General features: G+C 46.1%; 5 protein-coding genes across 5 annotated transcripts; 3 read left to right on the top strand and 2 right to left on the bottom strand.

The window, feature by feature from the left end:
• Positions 1 to 4,676: 4,676 nt before the first annotated feature.
• On the top strand, positions 4,677 to 4,943 carry METBIDRAFT_34148 (mRNA splicing protein; the record flags this gene model as incomplete). The annotated part of the gene is made up of 1 exon (XM_018856447.1): positions 4,677 to 4,943. The coding sequence occupies one exon, from the start codon at positions 4,677 to 4,679 to the stop codon at positions 4,941 to 4,943; it is 267 nt and encodes an 88-aa protein (XP_018714270.1).
• Positions 4,944 to 6,125: 1,182 nt separating this feature from the next.
• On the bottom strand, positions 6,126 to 6,434 carry METBIDRAFT_10013 (uncharacterized protein; the record flags this gene model as incomplete). Its single annotated transcript, XM_018853670.1, has 1 exon — positions 6,126 to 6,434. The coding sequence occupies one exon, from the start codon at positions 6,432 to 6,434 to the stop codon at positions 6,126 to 6,128; it is 309 nt and encodes a 102-aa protein (XP_018714269.1).
• A 7,512-nt stretch (positions 6,435 to 13,946) lies between these two features.
• Positions 13,947 to 15,266, top strand: RAD52 (recombinase; the record flags this gene model as incomplete). Its single annotated transcript, XM_018856587.1, has 1 exon — positions 13,947 to 15,266. The coding sequence occupies one exon, from the start codon at positions 13,947 to 13,949 to the stop codon at positions 15,264 to 15,266; it is 1,320 nt and encodes a 439-aa protein (XP_018714268.1).
• A 4,589-nt stretch (positions 15,267 to 19,855) lies between these two features.
• On the top strand, positions 19,856 to 21,142 carry METBIDRAFT_76735 (NEDD8-activating protein; the record flags this gene model as incomplete). The annotated part of the gene is made up of 1 exon (XM_018858576.1): positions 19,856 to 21,142. The coding sequence occupies one exon, from the start codon at positions 19,856 to 19,858 to the stop codon at positions 21,140 to 21,142; it is 1,287 nt and encodes a 428-aa protein (XP_018714267.1).
• Positions 21,143 to 21,314: 172 nt separating this feature from the next.
• Positions 21,315 to 22,265, bottom strand: METBIDRAFT_113055 (TRP-domain-containing protein). The gene has a single exon (XM_018853954.1). It carries the CDS (start codon positions 22,065 to 22,067, stop codon positions 21,339 to 21,341), a length of 729 nt encoding a protein of 242 aa, XP_018714266.1. The 5' UTR covers positions 22,068 to 22,265; the 3' UTR covers positions 21,315 to 21,338.
• Between the last annotated feature and the right edge of the window lie 505 nt (positions 22,266 to 22,770).

Below are 22,770 nucleotides of genomic sequence, written 5' to 3'. Positions count from 1 at the left end.
GGTGATCTTTATGGTAAATTGAGCTGGTGTTCTTGGTCAATTGGGCTAGTACTTTTGGTGAGTTTGGCTAGTCATTTTGGTGACATGGACTGATATTTTTAGTGAAGTGAGCTGATATTTTTAGTGGATTGGGTTCGTGGTTTTGGTGATTATGGTGGGTGTTCTTGGCGATTATGGTGGGTGTTTTTGGCAAAGTGAGCCGGTGTTTTTTGGTAATTCGAGCTGATGTTTTGGTGAGTTTTGCTGATGGTTTCGATGAGCTGGGCTGGAATACATCTTGATTCGGGCTGATACTTTTGATGAGCTTGGCTGGTATTTTTGGTCAATTGGTCTGGTATTCTTGGTGAGTTTGGCGGTCTTCTTGGTGAGTTGGGCTGGTGTGTTTACTAAATTGGGCTGGTTTTTTCAATATATTGGGCTGGTATTTTTGGTCAGTTTGTGGGAAACTTGGTGAGTTGGGTTGATGTTTCTGGTGTGTTTGGCGGGTGATTCTGGGGATTTTGGCTGGTGATTTGGTGTTTAAGGCGCTGAGGCATTGCAATGGTGCATCATGTGCTGATCTAGCTTGATGATACATGATATTGGGATATTATATTGATGTATTGGATGATGTTTGGATGGAGGTATCTATGTATTGATTTAGGGTATGATGTATGCACTGGTGTACTGTTTCGTAATTTTAGGCTATCATGTGTTGATTTATCTTGATACTTCATGGTATTGACGAGTCGTATGGTACGGTATGGTATGTTGTATGGATGTATAGTATGATGATTAAGGGTATGATGTATTGATGTAGGGTATTATTATGAGCACTGATGTGTTTTATCTTGTGATTTCATGCTACCATTTGTTGAGTTTATTTGCTACACCCATGTATTTGCATACCTTGATGATTCGTGGTATTGATGTTTGGTGTTGATCTATGTTGACGTATGGTATGAACATTGCACTGGTGAATTTTTTCATGTTATCATGTGCTGGTTTAATTTTGATGACATCACGTCGTGATTAAATTGATGTTATCATGTGTTGATTTAACTTGATGATAAACGATATTATTGAATTGTATGGTGTGGTATTGCTGCGATGTAGGCTACCATGTACTGATGTATGTATGGGATTGATGTACTGCGATAGTGTATTTTTTTGTGTAGATTTGATGTTATCATTTGCTGACTGATTTTGATATATGGTATTGACGTGTTGTATTGATGTTTGGTATTGATGCATGGATGTATGGTATATTGTATTGTATTGCATTTAAGTCATGTATAGTACTGCTGGATTGTAGGGATGTGTATTTTGACTGTACAGATGTGCTAAACTGTTGACTTGATGAGATGATGTGTTGATCTGATGTGTTGGCATTTCTATCAGTGACGATTAAAATTGTGGATTTGATGTGTTGATCTGATGTGTAGATTCAATGTATTGATGTATGCACTGGTGAATTTTTTCGGTTAATTTGATGATATGTGGTATTCATGAATTGTATCAATGTATAGAATGGTGAATTGTATCGATGTATGGTACTGATGTCTTGCGCCGATGTTTTCTTTTGATGTGTCGATTAAATGTCATTATGTACTGTATCAAGGCATTACGTTGATGTATTGAACTGATGTACTGTACCGTTGATATAGTGTGACGTTGTGTTGATTTGATGTCTAAGCATTTTTATTTCTTGATGTGTTGATTTAATGTGTTGATCAATTATGCTGATTATAATTGCTAATGTGTAGATTCAATGTGTTAATCTGATGTGTAGATTCAATGTATTGATGTATGCACTGGTAAATTTTTTCCGTTAATTTGATGTATGGTATTGATGAATTGTATTGATGTATGGAAGATGTATTGATGTATGGTAGATGTATTGCACTGGTGTATTTTTTCTGTCATTCTCATGTTATCACGCGCTTATTTAATTTGATGATACATGGTATGGATGTATTCTACAGATGTATTGCGCTGATGTTTTCTTTTAGTGTATTGATGTATGGTATCAATGTATTGTATCGTTGATTTAGTGTGATAATGTGTTGACATTTAAATCATGTGATGTGTTGATCTGATGTATTGATCAAATTCTTTCATTTAGCTTGTTGATCTGTAGACTCAATTTGTTGATCTGTTGTCTTGATTTAATGTTTTAATGTATGGTCCTTATGCATTGTATTAATGTATTGTACTGATGTATGGTATAGATGTGTAATATTCATGAATCGACTGATGTATCATACTGGTGTTTATAATTGAAGTATTGATGTAGGATGTATTACAGAGGTTTTGATCTCTTCAGTTTATTGCTGTGTGCTGTGCGTATCCCCTTATATTGATCTTCCGGCTCGATGTGGCATTGCGTGTTTTAACGTCTGACGGTTGAAGCCAGTTGTGTTTACGGCCGTTTTGGCGTATTACTCTTGGTCTTCCTTTGGGCATTTTCACGGCTTCTATAGTGAATATTTGCGTGCCCTTGCTGTCTATAGTATGGTGGCTTCATGATTTTGCACCGGAGGAGTCGCACTAAATTCCTATGTTTGGTCGCTCGGGGCCTTTGGCAGAACAATGGACGGCAGCAAAAACCACCAAAAACCACCTCAAGAAATTACAAAATACAGAATTCTAAATATTGGAAAAAATACTTATAATATCTCCACACCCAGCAAATGCAGGAAGAGACCTTCTATTTTGGTCCTACCAATATATGGCGGGCAAGCTGCAAGATCACTATGGCAAGGTGCGCTGTGAAGCCTGACTTTGGCTGGCGTGATTTTTTAGCCCAACAAATGCGAAGAGCCAGGCATACTGGCCCTGCCCATTCAGCACGGTTGCCCGCGATTTCTGAGAATCGCCTTGCCATACCTCAGCATAGTAAATTCGTAGGGCCATTTTTATAGAAGCACACCATAATAGGAAACTCTGGCAGGTGTGAAAACGTCAAGTGCATACACCAGGCACCCAGGCCACAAAAAGTCCTGTACCAGATTGCACTGTTCTCAATGTGAAACTGTCATAATCCAATCTTAACTTGCAACTTCCTCGCAATTTACTTGCAACGTTGATTTGCCATTTTATAATTTGCTCTTGCGAGGTACAACTGCCATTTCACGATGCAAGGCTACATCAGGGCCCAAGCGCCTGGGCCCATTCAAATCCCCAAAGATGTGTTTCTCAAGGAATCCCCAACAAAATCTTATCGGCAGCTTGTATCGTGGCATTATGAGCAGCAATTAATAATCGCATGTTTCGCACGGGCGCAATCATCCTTCTACCGCAAAGAGCCCAAACATGTATACTCCTTCTCTCTGTAAGAACATTCCTCCCAGCTGAGGGATCGCAGACCACTAAATGTGCACGCAATTTTGAGACCGATCGGCTATGAGCCATTGGTATACACCAACACTCAGAGATATGAAGCTTATTGTATAAGGGCTCAAAACCATGTCAAGGGGGAGTGCTTCAAAACAGAATTGCAGTTTCCTGCCGTTCCTGCTTCCGAAACTCTCCAATAGTTTCTCCAGCCTTTTGTCTTCCTGGTGCCCGGATAGAGTTTAAAGAACCCGGGCATTGGTGGAGGCGCTTCTTGTCTCTTGCTGGAAGAAAAGCTATGGTTATCGTGTCTTCTCCTTAATGTGTAGCGTACGGGGTATACCCCAGGAGACACAGACACGAGATTTGTTTCTCAACGAAAAATAGAGTCTCCTTACATTGGACTCGCACCTCTCGGTTCACCAAGCGTTCATGCAAAGCATTCACTGAACTTCAGTACAAATATTGACTGTATTCGTAGGAACGCTCAAACCAGCCCGGCCTGGCATAACCATATACCTGGTTGAACTCCCCCTGTTTGGTCAAATAATGTCTCCGCGTGATATTGATTTCATGTTCCAGCAGTTTCGCAGAGTCCCGCGTCAAAGGCCCCGAAGCATCCCCTCTATGGCCTGTAAATTTATCTATTCAATCCACCCCCACAATTTCTACCCGCCCTCTGATCCGATTATTTCTCGACCTGCGTAATTCCGTTATATATTGTCTTAGCCAAACTAGACGTGCAGTCTGGCCGAGGCGGATCCCAGGGCGGTCAGCCTCTTCAAACTATACATGCGCAGCGGTGTTGAATAAAACAGAAAAATACTCGACATTCACGCTGGACATCTACGTCATAGGAGAGCCCGATTCGAAACATCCGGCCGACTACTTCCACACACGTGTACTGGTGGCAATCACGCTCGCACTCCAGGCCTACAAAACGATTTCAGCGCAGCCGGGCGTCTGTTAAATAATGGATATCTACGCAAAACAGCTTAGTTCCAGGCTCAGGCCCAAGACGCCGGCATTATTCCGCCAGCATACTGTCTCGCAACTTGGGCATGGCTACTATCAACTGTTCAACCGGCATATACATAGACCCATGGGCCATGTCTACTTTTCGCACCAGACCGCCTGTTCCATGCAGAGACAGCCGGACCAAAGACCCAGAGCACCTGGACTGGATATCACCGGACACTACGACCGAAGCGCCAAAACAAGGCCCGCACATATTTCCCTTTGCTGCAGATCCGAACTCTATTTTTAAGACCACCTCCAGGCCGTTTTTTATATAGCTCACCTCCAACTAAGACAGACCCACGTTCACCTCCAACTAAGACAGACCCCCAGATCTCCATACCATGTCTACCGTGAAAAGCAAGCAGGCCGTGCTCCCGCCCATCAACTTGATTTTCAAGTACTTACAGCAGCAGTCGCTCGTGACGATCTGGCTCTATGAGCAGACGCAGCTGAGAATACAAGGCAAGGTGCGAGGATTCGATGAGTTCATGAACATAGTGATTGACGATGCCGTCGAGATCTCCACGGCCTCCGGCGCCAAGGAGACCTTGGGCCGCATTCTCTTGAAGGGCGACAACATCACGTTGATCTCGTCTTTGGATGTATAGGCTGTGGGCTTCCGGCCGCACCACCACTTATATAAATGTATTAATACAACGGATCCCAGGCCGGCTGCGGCCCGCCGATTGAGGCTGTAGAGCATGTGTTGGCCTTTGCAGAAGCGGCGGGCCAACCGGCCAGTGTCCACAAATAAGAAAAATGGGCCTAGGGCTTGCTCCCAAATCTCCGTAAGTTGTCTAGCGAAGAGCAGGTTTTCCGTGGCGCCATCGACTCACATGCGTCTCAGATGTATTCTCTGGGTGCTGCGTCTTAGGTAAATTCTCTGGGTGGTGCATCTGAGATATATTTTGGGTGGTCCATCACCGATCTCTGGATACATCATCAGTATGGTCTCTGGGTGGTGCATCTCATATTACCTGGGCGGTTTACCACCCATCTGTTCTCTGGATGAAACATCTCAGATATATTACGTAAATGCTTCACCACCAATATAGCCTCTTGCTGCTGCATCTCAAAATATTTCTGGGTGAACCATCTGGGTTGTCCATCTTAGATCTAGTTTCTAGATGCAACCTTAGATTACCTGGGTGGTCCATCTGGGATTTCCGTCTTAAATATAGTCTCTGGGTGCTTCACCGCTAATACAGCCTTTGGGTGCTGCATCTCAATGAATTCTCTGGGTATCTTAGATATATTCTCTAGATTTTCCACCATTCTCTGCATGCAACATCTCAGATATATTCTCGAAGTGGTTTACCACCAATATAGCCTCTGGCCGCTGCATCTCCAATATATTTCTGGTTGGTCCGTCTGGGATTTCCGTCTGAAATATTATCTCTGGTTGGATCTCAGATTTCTCTGGATGCTGCACCTGAGACCTATTCTCTAAGTGATCCACCTGGGCTGTCCATCGCCAGTATAGTCTCTGGGTGGCCCACCAACAATGTAGCCTCTGGGCGCTGCATCGCATATGAAATTGCTGGGTGCAACATCTCAGATATATTCTCTAAGTCTTTCACCATCAATAAAGCCCCTGGCTGCAACATTCCAGATGATTCTCGGGGTGGTCCTTCTGGGTTGCCCATATCAGATACTTCTCTGGGTTGTCCATATCAGATACTTCTCTGGGTTGTCCATCTCAGATACTTTGGGTGCATCTCAGATATTTCTCTGAATGCAGCCGGAGATATATTCCCTGGGTGGTCCCGGCAAGCCGCACACCCGCCCAGCTACTTCGCCCCTCGCTTCTGCAGCACCAGGGCCATTTCCCGGCCCGGGGCCTGTAGGTTGAAGTTGACTTTCTTCCGTTTTTTCGGAGAGCCTTCAAGCGGCTCCAGGACCGCCGCGAGTTTGGCCGTGTTTTCGGGCCCCTTGCCGTGCCGGCGCCGGCTTCGCTGCGCCCGTGCCTCTTTCAGCATGGCAGCCTTGTACGAGCTGATTTGCTGTTGTCGGAACATACGATTGTGGTCCTTCTGGGCCGCGGTTTTGCGCCGTGCGGCCACTTCTTTGGAGGCGTCCGGGGTTTCCAGGTCCGCCATGGCTCAGAACATACCAGAACGGCCCGCCTGCTGAAGCACGAAGTGAAGATTTGGGGCCGGGCCGAAAGAAAATGGCCAAGTTGTGCGAGGCTAGAGAGGCCCGGCATGCGCGCCTGGCGACTTGGGGCCAGGGAGTCCAGTTAGTGAAAGGCAGAGGGGAAGGCCGGGGGAATATCCGGCGATGGGGTGTCTGCCGATTTGGGTCTAGGGTCACCTGGGATTTTTTTTCTGTATATCTATAATTATACATGTATATGATATACGTATATACAATTGATTATATGCCGATTTGAGAGTATGCTAGTCACGGGCAGTATGCGACGGGCACCTGGAAATATTTCTGTGTATCTATGATCATACATCTAGACATTTGTGTGTATGCCGATTTGAGGGTATGCTAGGGCCACGGTCAATATGCGATGGGACCCCTTGGCTATTTCTCTGTTTATCCATTAATATTGGTATATATAATATACATGTATATACTTCTGTATATGTACATGGGCAGCTAGCACCACTGGACCCAACATTAACCCCGGCACGGCGGGCGCGAGTCACTGCTGAATTCAGGCTGCGGTCCGAATCAAGTGTGTTTTTGAAAGCCTGAAAAAAAAAATTGGTTTGGCGCCATACTGTGGCCAATAGAATTTTGAGAGACCCGAGATCTCGAGGATGGGTGCGCACCAGCATGGCCAAATACTGCTGGCTCAATTAAGCTGGCATTCACGAGAAACCCGCCATCATGGGCTGCAGCTGTCTATTTTGGCAGGGAAGTATTTTGCTTCGTGCTGGGCTAGCTTACTTTGAATTAGAGCTGGGAACAAGAGGTTGATGGCAATTCGCGGTATTCTAATTTTCCATTGCGGAGCCAAAGTATGAGAAAGCCGAGTTTGGCCGTGAGAACATATTCTAAAATCAAACAGCATGAGATTTGTGATTTTTAGGTTAAGATTTCCGGTATTGATAATGACTAATGCTGGATTTAGTGCCCAGAAATACATTGTTCAACCCAGCATTTCCAACGGCAAACAAAAATATCTTCCCTCACAATTGCCCCGCTCTCGCCCTGCCTCACTAGTAATATCAGAGAATATGTTATTCATGAAGTGTAACACTATAATCGGTAAACCCATGCAGAATTCCTGATATGTCAAAAGGTAGCAATGAAAAAACTGAAGACCAAATCGACGGATTGAATGTCACCGCTTAGCCGGAGTGGTGAACTTTTATAAACTAGCTTCAGCAGGTAAATAGGTTTTTCCCAGGTGCGCACTTATAATATTCAGATATCATAAGATCGTTAGCATTGGTGTGACTCAGAAATTTTCTGGTGTCGATCTGAGAATAAGCGTTTTCAAAACAATCACATGATTCTGGACCTTATAGGTCACCAAAACTTCTCAAATATCTACTGATTTTTTTTAATTGTCAGAACGGGTGTGCAGGGAGGTATAGAAGACGCTGTATTAATAAGCCTCATCAACTTATCGATTACTGTATTTCTGAAAAGAAAAGGAATAGGCGTATACTAGACTTAATACCAAAACATCCCAAAGCAAACCATGGCGAAGTTGGATAATGATAAAACATCTCAAAGCTCGTTAAATCTGAGTAATAAATACCCGGCTTCGCTGAATCATATCACCCTGCGCAGCAGGGTTAAGATATTGTCTAAGAGTGGAGAGGATACACAGAGATGATATTTAAGGCCTCTCACGCCAATTCCCTCTCAGCAAAATTCAATAAACACCTGGAAGGATACAATGATAATTCAGAAACGAGAATAGCGTAAAAACTCCTGAAGTGACCACGCTGCCCCTAGATCATTATCAATTATTAACCGTAAATCTTTATTGATTGATATTTTAGTTGTAAACCCTATGATAAAAACTAAATATTTTTTTCTAATGATGCATCGCCCGCTTTTACCCATAGAGCCATAATTAAAGTATTAAGCGTTCTGAAAATTTAGTAATAGAAATAAGTAATAATCATCATATTAAAAAGGTGACATTATTTGTTAGTGATATTAATGTATCATTTATGATTTAAATTTCATGGGTGTTAAACTTGAGGTTAAGTTTAAGTTTAAAATTAGCCACGATGCTATATATTATAGAGTATGGGTGAAAATTTATATTTTTAGTTTTTAGTCACAGTAAACTTTTATTCAATTTTCCTTACTTGAATGTAAAATTTAATATAAGGGAGCTTCACTTTCTTATATCGATCCTAATTATTAGTCAAACTCCCTCCACTTTTCATGAAAGTAACCTAGGCCAGGTTCTCTTGCGCCAAAAGGGGCAAGGGAGTGGTCATTGAAAAATTGGATAAAATTATAAGATATAATTAAGCTTCAAATGATCCCTGAAACAAAAAAACAGATTTCAACGCCGAGAAAATTCCCACCTGTGCCTGTGCCTGTGCTATGGGGGTAAATACATATACGAAGTGCGTGTATTAATCGGTATAGCCTAAAGATCCAGTAAATATGTATAAAAGTGAAATATGTAAGGGTAATTTGTCGTCCTGATATATAATAATTTGAACCTTGATTGTGGGCATCCGCCTGCAATCTCATAGTTTTCAAGCTATTAATTTGAAAGCCTAAAGGGGGAGCTATAAAAATTTACAAGATAGGTTAATTACATATTCAAATTATAATCAATATGTCTTATTTAAAAAAAGTATCCCATACCAGAATAGGTGGTGATGATATTATTACTAAAGACGCATCGGTTATTTGAGTGAATGATGATAAAACTGATATTATAAAATTAATGAATAAATTTTCTTTTCGTCTTATGGGGGAAGAATATTAATGTTGATTATCTAGAAACATGTTTTTCTTAATAGAAAGAATACTAATAGCTCGCTTGTAAATTATGATCTATATAATTTAGAATGTGGTTTTACATGATAGTTAAATGCAAGGAATATTGGACTTGTGATTGAAACTTCTGGTCGTATTTCCGTCATACGTATATATTCATATAATTAAACCGCATTTAATGATTTGAGAAATATTTCAGTAAATCTAGACTATCCAATCATATAAGCTCCGTCGGATCTGACAAAGACATGATAGTGCTATTTTATATAATGAATTAGCACATATGGGTAGTTTAAAGCAAATCATGATATTGAGTAGGCACCTTGAAGATTGTGGTGACAAACTAATTCTAATTAGTTTGGAAGATCTGGGATCTTGCCATCATATCTCTGCCTTCTTTGTTCTGGTAGAATTTTTTAATCGAGGGAGGTAGAATACAGAATTGTACATAAAACAGCTTAGCGGATCTCGGATACCTACCCAGCGTCAAACCTCAGCCCGTCTCCTTGTTCGACAATGATTTCGCACATATATGGTGACATGCCGAAAACAACGTTATCAATTCCTAGAAATTGTCTTCTGTTACTTTCTGTTTTGTAAATTCATCTAATCAAGAGCAAAACTATATAAATAACATACACAAAGACCTTAAGCGGCTACAAGATATTGTGTATCTCGCACAAGGTGACCCCCGTATCCTTCTCATTACGATGACTAATAGCCCCTATTAAATAATTCAGACACACAGATGTGCCAGCCTCGTGTCTATAAAGAATTCCTGTTTTTGTAAAGATATTCAGGATTAAACGTATGAAACATTTAGACTATATATTGATTTCGGTTGCGGCCATACCATGCAGGAAGCACTGTTTCCCGTCCGATCAACGTTAGTTAAGCTGCATAGGGCCACACTGAGTAGTGTAGTGGGAGACCATATGCGAAATTGTGGTGCTGCAATCTTTTTTTGCCGGTAATAGCTTTTTGCGTACTTTTAAAATTCTTACAGTGCTCTATGATTTGATGATGCAAAAAATTGTAGAGCTTTTATTCTGTTTAAGAGAACTGCCATGTAAATGGAGGCCGTTGGTATGGGTATTTATATTTTGTCAGACATACCATATTATGATATATATTTTACGATACCCGCACCGCGGGTTGGCTTTTTATTTGTCCATGTTTCTTAGAAGGATCAAATATACCTTAATTAGAATTGGCATGATAGTTACTGTTGGTTAAGTAATCTTATGATTTTTATCAAGCTGAAAGTAAGCTTTTTCCCTTTTTTCTTCTAATTTTAATTATAATCTATGCCTCAATCCGAAATATTGTTAATTAAATCAAATCAACTATGATAAAGTGATATGGTAGGTTTAGCCTTAATGTAGCAGTCTTCTGAATAGATATAATTTGCTTTGAGAATACATGAATACATAAATACAAAATAATATTCTTAAAAGATAATTTTGTGTAGGTTCATCTGATTAAAGGAGCAAAACTATATAAATATATATAAAAAACCTTTAAACAGCTCCAAGCTACGTACCAAGTGTCGGAACTCGGCCCGCCCTCTTCCGTTAGTCACGGCCTGGACGGTCCTCATGGACCTTATATGTTTACGTATTGAATATTACGTCATCGAATCCTAAGATAGGTCTCCTGTAGTAGTCGCTTCAACTCAGATGGTTGTAGCGGACTTAAGGAGCCCACTTCCTGCGACTCGCCAAGCCTTCTGGTGTAGACCTTGAAAATAGTGGCGACAAACCAATTTAATTTTGTTAAGTTCTCCAAATAGTTGCCGGTTGGGGCCCACATTGAGTTCAAGCTCATGGGCTTGGAAAACTTTAGCTCTTGCACCACTATTTGGATGCTTCGCAGTTGCTGTAGATTTGGCCTAGGAAAGCGTCTGTGGCGTCTCCGTTGTTGTGAATTTGGTTTGTGCAAAGATGACATTAGGAATCCGATGTGTCGCGTGATAGTTGAAATTTATGAAAAGAAGTCTCAAATAGTATAGTTAGTCATATCAATAAACAGCCATTGTTGGAGAAAAAATATTATCCTTTATAGATTTTTGATTTACTATTAGTAATGCCGCTGTGAGAATTAGAAAAAAACACCCGACAGTACATCCCCCTAGCCATTGGCCAGGATAGGACGTGCTGTCCACCATGTTATATGATGATACGACGGGAATGAGGTGTACCCACTCTTTAAATAGGGAAAAAGATGTTGTATTCTTGAAAATATGAATTTAGAGAAAATTTCATCTGCTAGATTTTTTATTGCTAACGGTGGAACCTTACAAAACTCAAAAGTTTAAAATCAATCCCAGAATATAGGACAATACCGTGGATTATATATTTTTCATCTTTTTCTTTAGATTTGTTTTAGCTTACGTTAAGCTTGATATTTTAGGTCTAAACCCCCGTGATATATCATAAAGGGTTGAATCATATATAGCCTCCAGTACTAATCCTGTAACTTTTTGAACTAGTTTATCTATTGGCCCAAGATTTAGTGGGCTTTCTCCTCCATTAGCTTTATGCATTTTAATACGTTTAGCTGGTGCATGCTAAAATGTGCCAGATCTTAATTCCTCAATTAAATTCTTCATGTGACATACCATCTAAAGTAGTTGGATTAAACCTGGTGTCATCATACCTGGTTTATTTCTTGAATTACCATAGGCTATCAAATATAACTCTTTTCTTAAAATAAAGTTGTTATATAATTTCCGATAATTCTTTTTGGATTAGATTCACTAATTCATATAAACCATTGAGTCTTTCAAGTACCTTGAGATTCTTTCCTGAACCAGTACTATAAGATCTAATGCTATTCATAGCTAATACACTTTTCTGTATACTTTTCTAATATGTATTCCTTGATTTATTGAAGTCATTATATTCCATTCCTGGAACAGAGTTATTCGTACTTTTTCCCACTAAGACATTGGTATCCTTAGTGGATAAGGTAGTCTCTCTAGTGTTGAAGATAATCATCTCATTTGGTTCTTCACTCATTTTCCTCATCTTAATATCATTAATACATCTCATTTCATTGTTCTGACCGGTCGTGCATTCCCATCCCATTAGAAAAATTAGCTCCATTGCAATCAAACCATGAGTCTCTAGCTTGTGACAATTGGAAATTGAACTTTCAGCAGTATATGTTTAACCATGGATTAGAGATTTCATCTGATGATTACAGCATATACAGCACCTTTTCCCGGCATGCTATGTTCAGCTTCTGATTTCTCATAATAACAAGGCTGGGTGTTTTATTGAATATACAAAATAATATCTGGCCTCAAACAGAATAGCACAGGAGCCCTTATGGCGCACATGCATAGCTACAGATATTTCACAAGCCACTTGTATCACTAAAAGTGAACGTAATAAGTGTAGTCAGCTTATACAATCAATATTGTATATTATACGATATTTGCTGCCACCCTAACCGTACGTGATAGTTTCCCATCATGCGGCTTTCCCTAAGGGAGGTATGTACTACCTTATATATTTCATCCTTTTTGATGTGAAACACATTTGACAATACGGCTCCCTAAGAATATGGTACGTAGTACCTTAGTTAAAGTATATACATTTCATCCTATTTAATGTGAAACACATTTATCATTGTTAAAGAGTATAGTTAAAATTATAAATAGACATATAAACATATGACTGGAGGCCATATCTTTGGGAAATATACTGCTTATAATCCATTGACATCTGAGAACATTATGAAAAGATCTTTGACATCATTTCTTTGAGATAATTATCCCCACCATATATAGGTGGTCTAAATCAATTTTTGTTCATGAATTCTACAAAATCACTGGCATAATTCCCCAGCATGCAGTCGTTGATGATGGTCTGAACATAGTGGGCTTTGAGCAGCTCCTGTTCACATTGCATACGACGAGACCTGTGCTCATTTTAAATCCAAGACCAGCTACTTAATAATGCACGTTTAGATTTTATTTTGAGCCACAAAAAACATGTTTCATAAATGCAGAATGAGTAAGCTTTTTGGATCAAGTAATACAATAATGCAGTAAATCAATAGATTGATCTGATCATGACTAAGATCACGTTTGACCAAGAGTATTGGGTAAATAAGACCACATCCAGGTTCGGGAACGGTTCTTTTTTGCCGAATCTTATCTACATTTAACTGAGGACGCTTCATATTTAGAGGCCAAAGCACAGGCACAAGAGCTTCGAGAGATCAAACAATTCTCCTGGTCTGCTCGAATCAGTTGCAAATGAATAATATATAACAAAGCGGCACAGCGCGGCCGCTGAAGTTCCAGGGCCCCGGCACCGCGCTCCACCAGGCCCCAGACGGCGCCCCTCTACATCTCCAACCCCAACCGAAAAACACCAGCGCCACTCCCTGTGGCTGCAAAAAACCACCACTTATAGCCCTCCAGCTCAGCAGCACGCCCTCGGCGCCAAAAACCGCCGCCGGGCCCCGGCCGCCGGAATCACCGGCCCAAGCCAGGCGGTCACGTGACCCAGGCCCCGGCCCCAGGGCCCTCACTGGGCGCGCCGCGACGCGTGCTCTGGTCCATACTCCTCCAAACGGCCCCGCCAGCTTCTTCTCCACGGCACTTGCACACCACCCACCACCAGATATCGTCGTTTTTGTGCCCCCCTTCGAATCTCGCCCCGCCAATGAACCCCCCGCCCAATTCTGCGCGGCCACGGCCGCAGGGCGCGCCCGCCACGCCGGGCACCAGCGGCAGCCGCGTGCCGCCACAAACGCTCCACCAGGCGGCGGCCAAAACACCCCCCCTACCGGCGGCAGGCACGCCGTACACAGCCGAGGAGGCGCGGCGGATCCAGACGCAGCTCAACCGCGTGTTGGGCCCCGAGTACGTGAGCTGCCGGCCCGGCGGCGGCGGACAGAACGTGTCGTACATCGAGGGCTGGAAGGCGCTCAACTTGGCCAACGAGATCTTCGGTTTCAACGGCTGGAGCTCGCAGTTGGTCAGCGTGCAGGTGGACTACTTGGACTCGCACGGCGGCGGGCGCGTGTCGCTCGGGCTCTCGGTGGTGGTGCGCATCACCATCCGCGACGGCACGTTCCACGAAGACTTTGGCTACGGCAACATCGACAACGCCAAGAACAAGGCCATGGCCTTCGAGAAGTGCAAGAAGGAGGCGTTCACGGACGCGTTGAAGCGGTGCCTCCGCTGCTTCGGCAACGTGTTGGGCAACTGTCTCTACGACAAGGGCATCGTGGCCAAGATGCAGAAGGTCCGGCTCCCGCCGCTCGAGTTGGCCTGGGACGACTTCCACCGCGACCCGCTCGTGGTCAAGCGCGAGGCCGCGCGGGCGGCCCGCGCCGCCGGCCCGACCGGCGCGCCGGAGACGGGCCCGCCACAGCCTACATTATCCTCGGGCGGCCCGGCCCTTCCTGCGCCGAGCCCGGCCCCCGCCCCCGCGGCCAAGCCGGCGCCTGCCAGCGGCACCGCGGACCGCCCCGCTGCCCCGGCCTTGCCGCCGGCATTGGCGCACGAGTACGCCCTAGACGACTTCGACGATCTGTTCATGTTCAGCGACGAGATCGGCCCTGCCGACGGCGAGACCACGGGCACTACCATGGACGCCGAGGCGGCGCCCGCCACGCCCGAGCCCGGCGCGAGCGCGCCGGGCCTGGTGTTTTTCACCAGCTCGAAAAAGGCCTTGGACGTGCAGAAGGCGTCCTGCCAGGCCGACATCCCCGTGTACGACCACAAGTTCATTGCGCGCAGCGTCAAGCGCACGGTGGACCCGTCGCGGTCCACGAAGATCCGCCGGGCCGACCTTCCGCCCGCGCACTCGCCCAGCCAGCCCAGCGCCAGCCCGGCCCCGTCCCCCATGGCCGTGCCAGCCGCAGCGCCAGGCAAGCGCCCGCTAGGCATGCCCCCGTCCCAGCGGCCGTCCTCCAAGAGGCTCCACAGGGCCGTGGCGGAGCCCGGCGAGCAGGAAAACGACATGCGCGTGTCGTAGGCTGGGCGGGCGCCTGGCGCCTTGGGGAAGCCGATCTTGGGCTCCCGGCAGGGGCTGGGTGACACGGTTATAGAATCTGGATAGTACGGATATGGTGGCAGAAGCTGGATAGTTATGCTGGCAGAATCTGGATAGTACGGATATGGTGGCAGAAGCTGGATAGCACGGATACCGATATGTTGGCAGAATCCGGGTGACATGGGTATGCTGGCAGAAGCTGGATAGTACGGATATGAGGGTAGAGGCTGAAATCACGGATACAGAATCTGGATAACTCGGATAGATGGCACAATCTGGATGACACGGATAGGATGGAAAAATCTGGATAACACGGATAGGTGGCACAATTTGGATGACACGGATAGATGGCACAATCTAGATAACACGCATCTGCTGGCAGAATCTGAATAGCATGGATGTGCTAGCACAATCGACATAACACGGATATGTCCTCGGAAGCCGTCACCGCCTTCATGGGGTTACCAGGGGTGGATTGTATTGGGAACATCACGCGTCCCAGAGGACCTGGGCAGCTCGGCGAGACTGCATTCTTTTTATTACACCCACCAGAAACGTTCCGTGAGTGTTGGAAACTCTTTCAATAGGAGATTCATGTTCAGAGCTATGACATCGCGACATCGATTGCGGGCTGCAATCTTAGCTTATGGGTGTTGGATGAAGAACAGACTGTATTCGAATATGCTGCGCCAAAGCGAATTAAGAGTCTCTATCATGCTAGCCTGAGAGATATCTCGTTGACGTGGAAGGCGAAAATTGTCCGTGTTCTGCATGGGTTCACGGCCTCACCATTATGTGAATAAATACAACTACATGAAAAATTATACATCACACGGAACTAAGACTTTGGCAGAGACAATCATCAAAGAAGATTGCCGAAAATGCCAAAGTCAAAGCCACTTGAGAGCCGGACACTAACTAAACTGAGTGCTAAGATGTAAAAAGACGCATAGCCGGACTACGTACGTTTTGTACCATGTCGTTCATGTCGAAATCTATTGATTAACTGCAGTGACGCGAGATTCGGGTCTCGGCAAGTATGTTTCTCATACCTGAGACGTATGTTGCCCGGTGATCAGCAAAAGGGCCATACATCAAATATACTTGTTTTGGTTGCACAACATTTTTATAAGATTAGGGTCAGATAGTCTGTCCCCTTGATCTTTCACACTGACGGCACTCAACCGGGCGTTTGGGTTTGACATTCAATCTCACCAAATCACGTAGCTAGACTTGCTTCCGGGCTTTATATGTTCAGTTTAAGGATGAAATTTTCGTCCTCCATCTCCCAACTTTCAAGTCATTGTGCTTTGAGGCAATACGAGGTATCAGCGAGCCTGGTCTCACGAGACTAAGCATTCTCATATCCTTGGCTTGTTGAGAAATATTCCTGGTTGTAAGGTATGACTATTTGTAAGGTATGACTAGTTAAAGACAGCTTTTCGCTGATTCAAGCATTGTGAAGTCAAAATTCACTTCTTGATATTTCAATCAGATGAGGCAAGATTAGGTGATGCTCTTTTGTGTAATCAATCAGAGATGGTTTGAGGCTTCTTCTTGTATTTGCTATTTGAGAATAAAAAAGTTTTTTTACGAATGTTAGGGAGCTGGGATCCTTCTGGCTGCGTGATATTTGCTTCCTTCGAAGTAGCATTTGTATATGTATGTCGTGAATAAGACACGAAGCAAGAACATGCCCTGTTTAAAATGCTACCATTTTTAGAATTATTAAGAATTTACTACATTCACTTGCCTACCTACTCGTGATATTTGTTGACCAAAGTGGTACAACAAGACTCGTTCAGGTGAGCATTCTTGAAAATGGTCAATATTCAGCACCTATTGATCCAATGGACCTTTTATGAAAACTGTAGGGGAAAATATTTTGGGTGTAAAACTATTACATGCTTTTGGATGTTACTACTGACGTTGTTTCAGAACTACGAGAGCCATTTTGTTGACCTAATAACTTAGTGTTTTTAAACCTTGCCTCTTGCAAGTTTGGGCCCGGGACTCTTGATGCTTGCTGGCCCGGGGTTGCAACTCATGTGAAAGCCAAAAATAAATACTGTATTGCCAGACTAAAAAATGTGAACCACGATCAATGAGACATGTATCTCTGGAATCGGTTTGGACATAGGCCCTCAGGTGTTTCTGAATAGATTCAATGGCTCAAGCTCTGCGGTATCATAAATACTGTCGGCATTGGCTATACAGCGATGCCTATTATATGAGAGGTGGATTTAGAATTGTATTTATGCGAACTAGGCATTCACAACAATCTTCTCGAAGTGCAATCTCAACCCATTACAGGCAGAAGACACTAATCACTTCATGGTAAGTGAGAAACAAGCAAGTTAATCTGATTGTATTCCTTCTTAGTGTCAATATGCGGCTTCGTACCCTCGTGCTTGTCTGCAAAATCATGACTTCGAGTTGTTATCAGTGGCGTGATGTACTTAAGGTTAAAGTAGACAACATCCAGCACCAACACAGACAAATATACCTGTAGCAGCCAGGTTTTATGCTTTTGCTTTATTCTAAGAGTCCAAAAAGTATTGGGGCACTCGGACCCGCCCAACTATGCTGAGGATTCACTAGTGACGCCCCTTGTTATATGAGCTTTACAGCCTTCACGACTTCTGTCCTAAGTGGATTGGTAAATCTCAGCAGTCATACCATATTGTCAAGCAAACCGACAGGCACTAGTATAAGAGATATATATAATTAGACTTCGAACGACTTGTTCACCAGTATGGAATTTTAGTGCCTCCGGAATTGAGACATGACTGGCGAGTCTGAATCTGGATGCATTCAAATTTAACCACAAATGGCTGTTTGAAAGGGATATCCACAGTCTCGGATATATTGCCTTGGGCCGACGAAGCTTCCTGTACTTCTGCCCCGCTTACTCTGTGAGAGGAAGGAGACCAGCTTGGTCGGGGATACAAAAGTTCTCCACTTTGCAGAAACTTATTTCTCAGCACCAAAAAAGGGTCCACTAGTTCATAGCCGGATGTATGATTAGGTATAACCAGAACCGTCTGTAAAGAGGCCTCGAAACGGAAGCTTTGGGATTGTGGGAGGCCTTCATGTGGATGAAACAAGGCGCTCTCATTATGAATCACGTTCCTGAGAAGTAAGATTCCGATATAAATTTAAAAGCACGGTTGTTGTGCTGGTTTGTCGAGAAAATGCCGTCGAATATGGCCCGATTCACCAACAGCGTCTGCACTGGAACCAACAACAGAATGAGGGATCGAGACTGTTTGGCATTATATCAGCACACAGATGAGTCGAACAGGGATCTTAGCATTATAAACCGTCACCCAACAATAGAACCGCTCAGTGTCAAAATGTGGACACGAGGAACTGGCTAGATGGGAGGACTGGAATACACGCTGGAATACAGAATGCTCCCGGAGCTAGAGCCATGTTTTGCGAGAACAAAAGGAGAATATAGGAAAATAGGATTAACAAGACGGTAGCAGAGTAGGGAGACGTATCAGAGGGACAGGTGGGTCAGAGAAGGAAAATATATCAGAGAGACGAGTGTATCAGATCAGGGAGACGTATCAGAGGGACAGGTGGGTCAGAGTAGGAAGATATATCAGAGTGACGAGTGATACCAGAGTAGGAAAATACATCAGAGTGACAAGTGGTGTCAGAGTAGGAAGATATATCAGAGTGACAAGACGGCATCAGGCGTCACCAGGCAGCAATAACGAAAGGCACGAGACCCCAAACACAAAGCCAATTATAACAGTCTATCGAGCGCCGGGTTTGCTCTGGTGTGCACTGACTCTTCACAATTTAGTACCTACAGACTTTGCATTCATGCACCTACACTTTGATTCCCAAGGCTTACGTATTCAGTTCTAGCGTTCTGTCCAGTACTCGGGCTGCCGAGACCGGGCCCTGGTAAATTTAAAAAGTCACACCGCCCGCTGCTGCTTCATGGAAACCAAAGCACTGTACCCAATAACGAAAGCTACGGGGAATGTGACTTGCTGGCCACTCGCAGGTATATTACTTAGCTAATTAGTGTGCTCCATCAGAGGCCTCCAGATATCCATGGAGGCACAGCCCAGGGCCACACAATTGCCGACGTAACCCGAAGCTCTGGTTGAAATGGCCAACACCCAATATACCTACACAAACGCCGTTTTTTATTACGCCTGGCTCCGGTTTTTCATCGACCTGAATAATTGGCGCGGCCCGAACCAACCCATCCAGCCAACCCGAACAAAAACCAAAACCAAAACAAAACAAAACAAAACGGAGCAAGAACACCAACCCGAAAACAAAAAAACCCAAAAAAAAACCCAAAAAAAAACTAAAAAACAAACCCGAAACAAAAGCAGAAAAGGAAACAGAACCCGACCCAAATACCCCGGCCCGCGTCACGTGACCGCGGCGCGCCGCCCGAAAACCACCCCAAACCCGCCTTAGCTCCCCCAAACCACTTCTTCTTCCACGCCAAACCGCCCCCACCGGCGCCCAAAGCACACCATACGCCCGGCCCCCGCAGCGCCACGCCCAAAACGCCCAAAAACCCATACCTCCGCGCCATGCCGCGCGGCTTGTCGTCAATCACGCCGCTCCTCGCGCGGGCCGGCCCCTTCAACGAAGTGCCCCTGGAATACCGCTTCGACACGGCACAAAAAGCGTTGCGCACCGCGCGCGTGCTCGTGATCGGCGCCGGCGGGCTCGGCTGCGAGATCCTCAAGAACTTGGCGCTCTGCGGGCTCATGCACATCGACGTCGTGGACATGGACACGGTCGACTTGAGCAACCTCAACCGGCAGTTTCTCTTCCGCAAACACGACGTCGGGCGCCCCAAGGCGCAGGTGGCCGCGGAGCGCGTGCGGCGGCGCGGCGGCGCGCACGTGACGCCGCATTGCTGCCGCATCCAGGACCTAGCGCCGGACTTCTACCGCCAGTTCGACGTGGTGGTGTGCGGGCTCGACGACGTGGAGGCCCGGCGCTGGATCAACGCGCTCTTGGCGGGCTTTGTGGCCGCAGACCTCCGCGGGCTCGTGCCCTTGGTGGACGGCGGCAGCGAGGGCTTCCGCGGCCAGGCGCGCGTGATCTTGCCCACGCTCACGTCGTGCTTCGAGTGCTCGTTGGACTTGCTCTCGCCCCGAACGTCGTACCCGGTGTGCACCATTGCGCACACGCCGCGGCTCCCGGAGCACTGCGTGGAGTGGGCGTGCCAGCTCGAGTGGCCGCGCCGCTTCCCGGAGACGCCGTTCGACGCGGACGTGCCGGAACACGTGGACCGCATGCACCGCATGCTGGCGGCCCGGGCGGCGCGCTTCGGCATCGCCAACGTGACGCGCAGCCTCGCCTTGGGCGTGGCCAAGCACATCGTGCCGGCCGTCGCGTCCACCAACGCGGTGATTGCCGCCGCGTGCCTGAACGAGGTCTTCAAGCTCGTCACCAGCTGCAACCCGGTCTTGGACAACTACATGATGTACCTGGGCGACGACGCCATCTTCACGTACACGTACGCGCACTCGAAGAAGGCCACGTGCGCTGTGTGCGGCTCGGACGCGCGGCGGCTCGCGGCCAAGCGCTGGTGGACCGTGCGGGACTTGCTCGACGAGCTCCGCGAGCGCCCGGAGTTCCTGCTCCGCGCGCCGTCCGTGGCCACGGCGCGCCGCAGCATCTACATGGCGCTGCCGGCGGCCTTGCGCGCGCAGACGGCGCCCAACTTGGCGCGCCGCTTGGCGTCCTTGGTGGACGCGGGCGAGGAGATGGTGGTGACGGACCTGGCGCTCCCCATCTGCATGCGGCTCGTGGTCTCGGCGTACACGGGCGGCGACGCGGAGCCGCGCGGCCTGCTGGGCCCGTGAACGCGGCCGGGCCATGTTGGCGCGATGGCTGGATTGGCTACATTGGCTATATCGGCTGTATTGGTTCGATCGGCTGGATCGCTGGATTGGATGTACTGGCTATATGTGCTGTATTGGCTATATTGGCAGGAATGCAGGATGGTTGGATTGGATGGACTGGCTGTATTGGCTATATCGGCTGGATGGCTGGATGGCTTTACTGGCTGTATCGGCTGTATCGGCTGTATCGGCTGTATCGGCTGTATCGGCTGTATCGGCTGTATCGGCTGTATCGGCTGTATCGGCTGTATCGGCTGTATCGGCTATCTTGGCAGGATGTCACGACCTCCGATTGAAAGTACAAAAATAAGGACACAGCGTTGGTGGAAATAGGCGACGCCGCATTTGAGTTTCCGAATGTGGATAGCACTGCAGCTATCAACAAGCCAAGTCCAGCCACACATGCCGTGAGCCATTCGATGGCCGTTCGCGATACTGTTTTGCCGCTGGAAAACGAGCTCTGGAGACACGACAAAAGCTCTCCGGTCACACGATCGTCTGTACTTTCCCACGGCGTCGATGTCCGGCACGCTATATGCAATTCCTGGAACTTGCAGTACAGCTCAGAGATATACTCGATGAACTCGATCTGCATGGTTCCAAGGTAGATCGGGCAGAACTGAGTCCAAGTCACACATGTCGATGTACTTGTCAATGATGACAAATAGGCGTGTATTTGCACGTGCGCAGTGACGTTGGCAGACGTTTCGGTGACCAAGTCAAGCGAGTACTTGAACGATCTGTCGTCCGGGTTGAAAGTCACATCGAAATATGATGGTGAACTCTGCGAGCTGTTCATGCATGTGACCAACGAGGTGGCCGAAAGCGACCGCTTGGCCATGGTTGGCATGAGAAGCGCAAGCAAAAGCAAAAAAAGAGCGTTCATATTGGCTATATCGACTAGATTGGACGGACTGGCTATATTGGCTATATTGGCGATAATGGCGATAATGGCGATATTGGCAGGGTTGCAGGATTGCAGGATTGGCTAGATTGGCATGATTGATGGATTGCTCGATTGCCCATATTGCCTATGTTGCCTATCGCCTATGTTGCCTATCGCCTATATTGCCTGGTTTACTGGCTTTTGTTGGATCCGCTGGATTTGCAGGCTTTGCAGGCTTTGGTTGGTGGCCGGTCACCATTTCAAATGCCGTGGTTATGTCCCCTTGCTTGGCATCTTGCGTTGGTCCGTATCCTCCGGTGTTGAATTCCCGCGGGCTTCAACATATGCGTTGCCTCTATTCATCTTGGGGCTGCCACCCAACATGGCACGATCTGCATGGAGCTTCTGGCCGTCGTATACACAATCGAGCAGTTTCATCCGCCCCGTCTGTACTCCCCGTGGACCTGGCCCGAGGCTATCCACCAGGTGCTGGGGTACGTTCCTCGCCTTGGCGGCCGTGCCGCGCCACTTGTGGTTGACAAGCTGTCGTTCTATTCTTTGCAGTGCTCCAGTCATTTTACTAGAGACTCGTCCGACCGTTCCAGCATTAAAGGAAACCGGTCTCCAGTCTACCTCTAGACATGCGAATTCCAGCGTCTTGCAGGAGATGCGAGTGGCTGAGACCTGGAGTGAGACAAACAAG

The sequence above is a fragment of the Metschnikowia bicuspidata genome (assembly GCF_001664035.1).
Source record: "Metschnikowia bicuspidata var. bicuspidata NRRL YB-4993 chromosome Unknown METBIscaffold_1, whole genome shotgun sequence".
NCBI lineage: Eukaryota > Fungi > Ascomycota > Pichiomycetes > Serinales > Metschnikowiaceae > Metschnikowia > Metschnikowia bicuspidata.
Note: the sequence above shows the minus strand (reverse complement) of the source record. Positions and strands in the feature narration are given on the sequence as shown.

What these genes read in the sequence shown, in the direction of transcription:
- METBIDRAFT_113055 (XM_018853954.1), bottom strand. Translation starts at nt 22,067, where the DNA reads ATGAACGCTCTTTTTTTGCTTTTGCTTGCGCTTCTCATGCCAACCATG.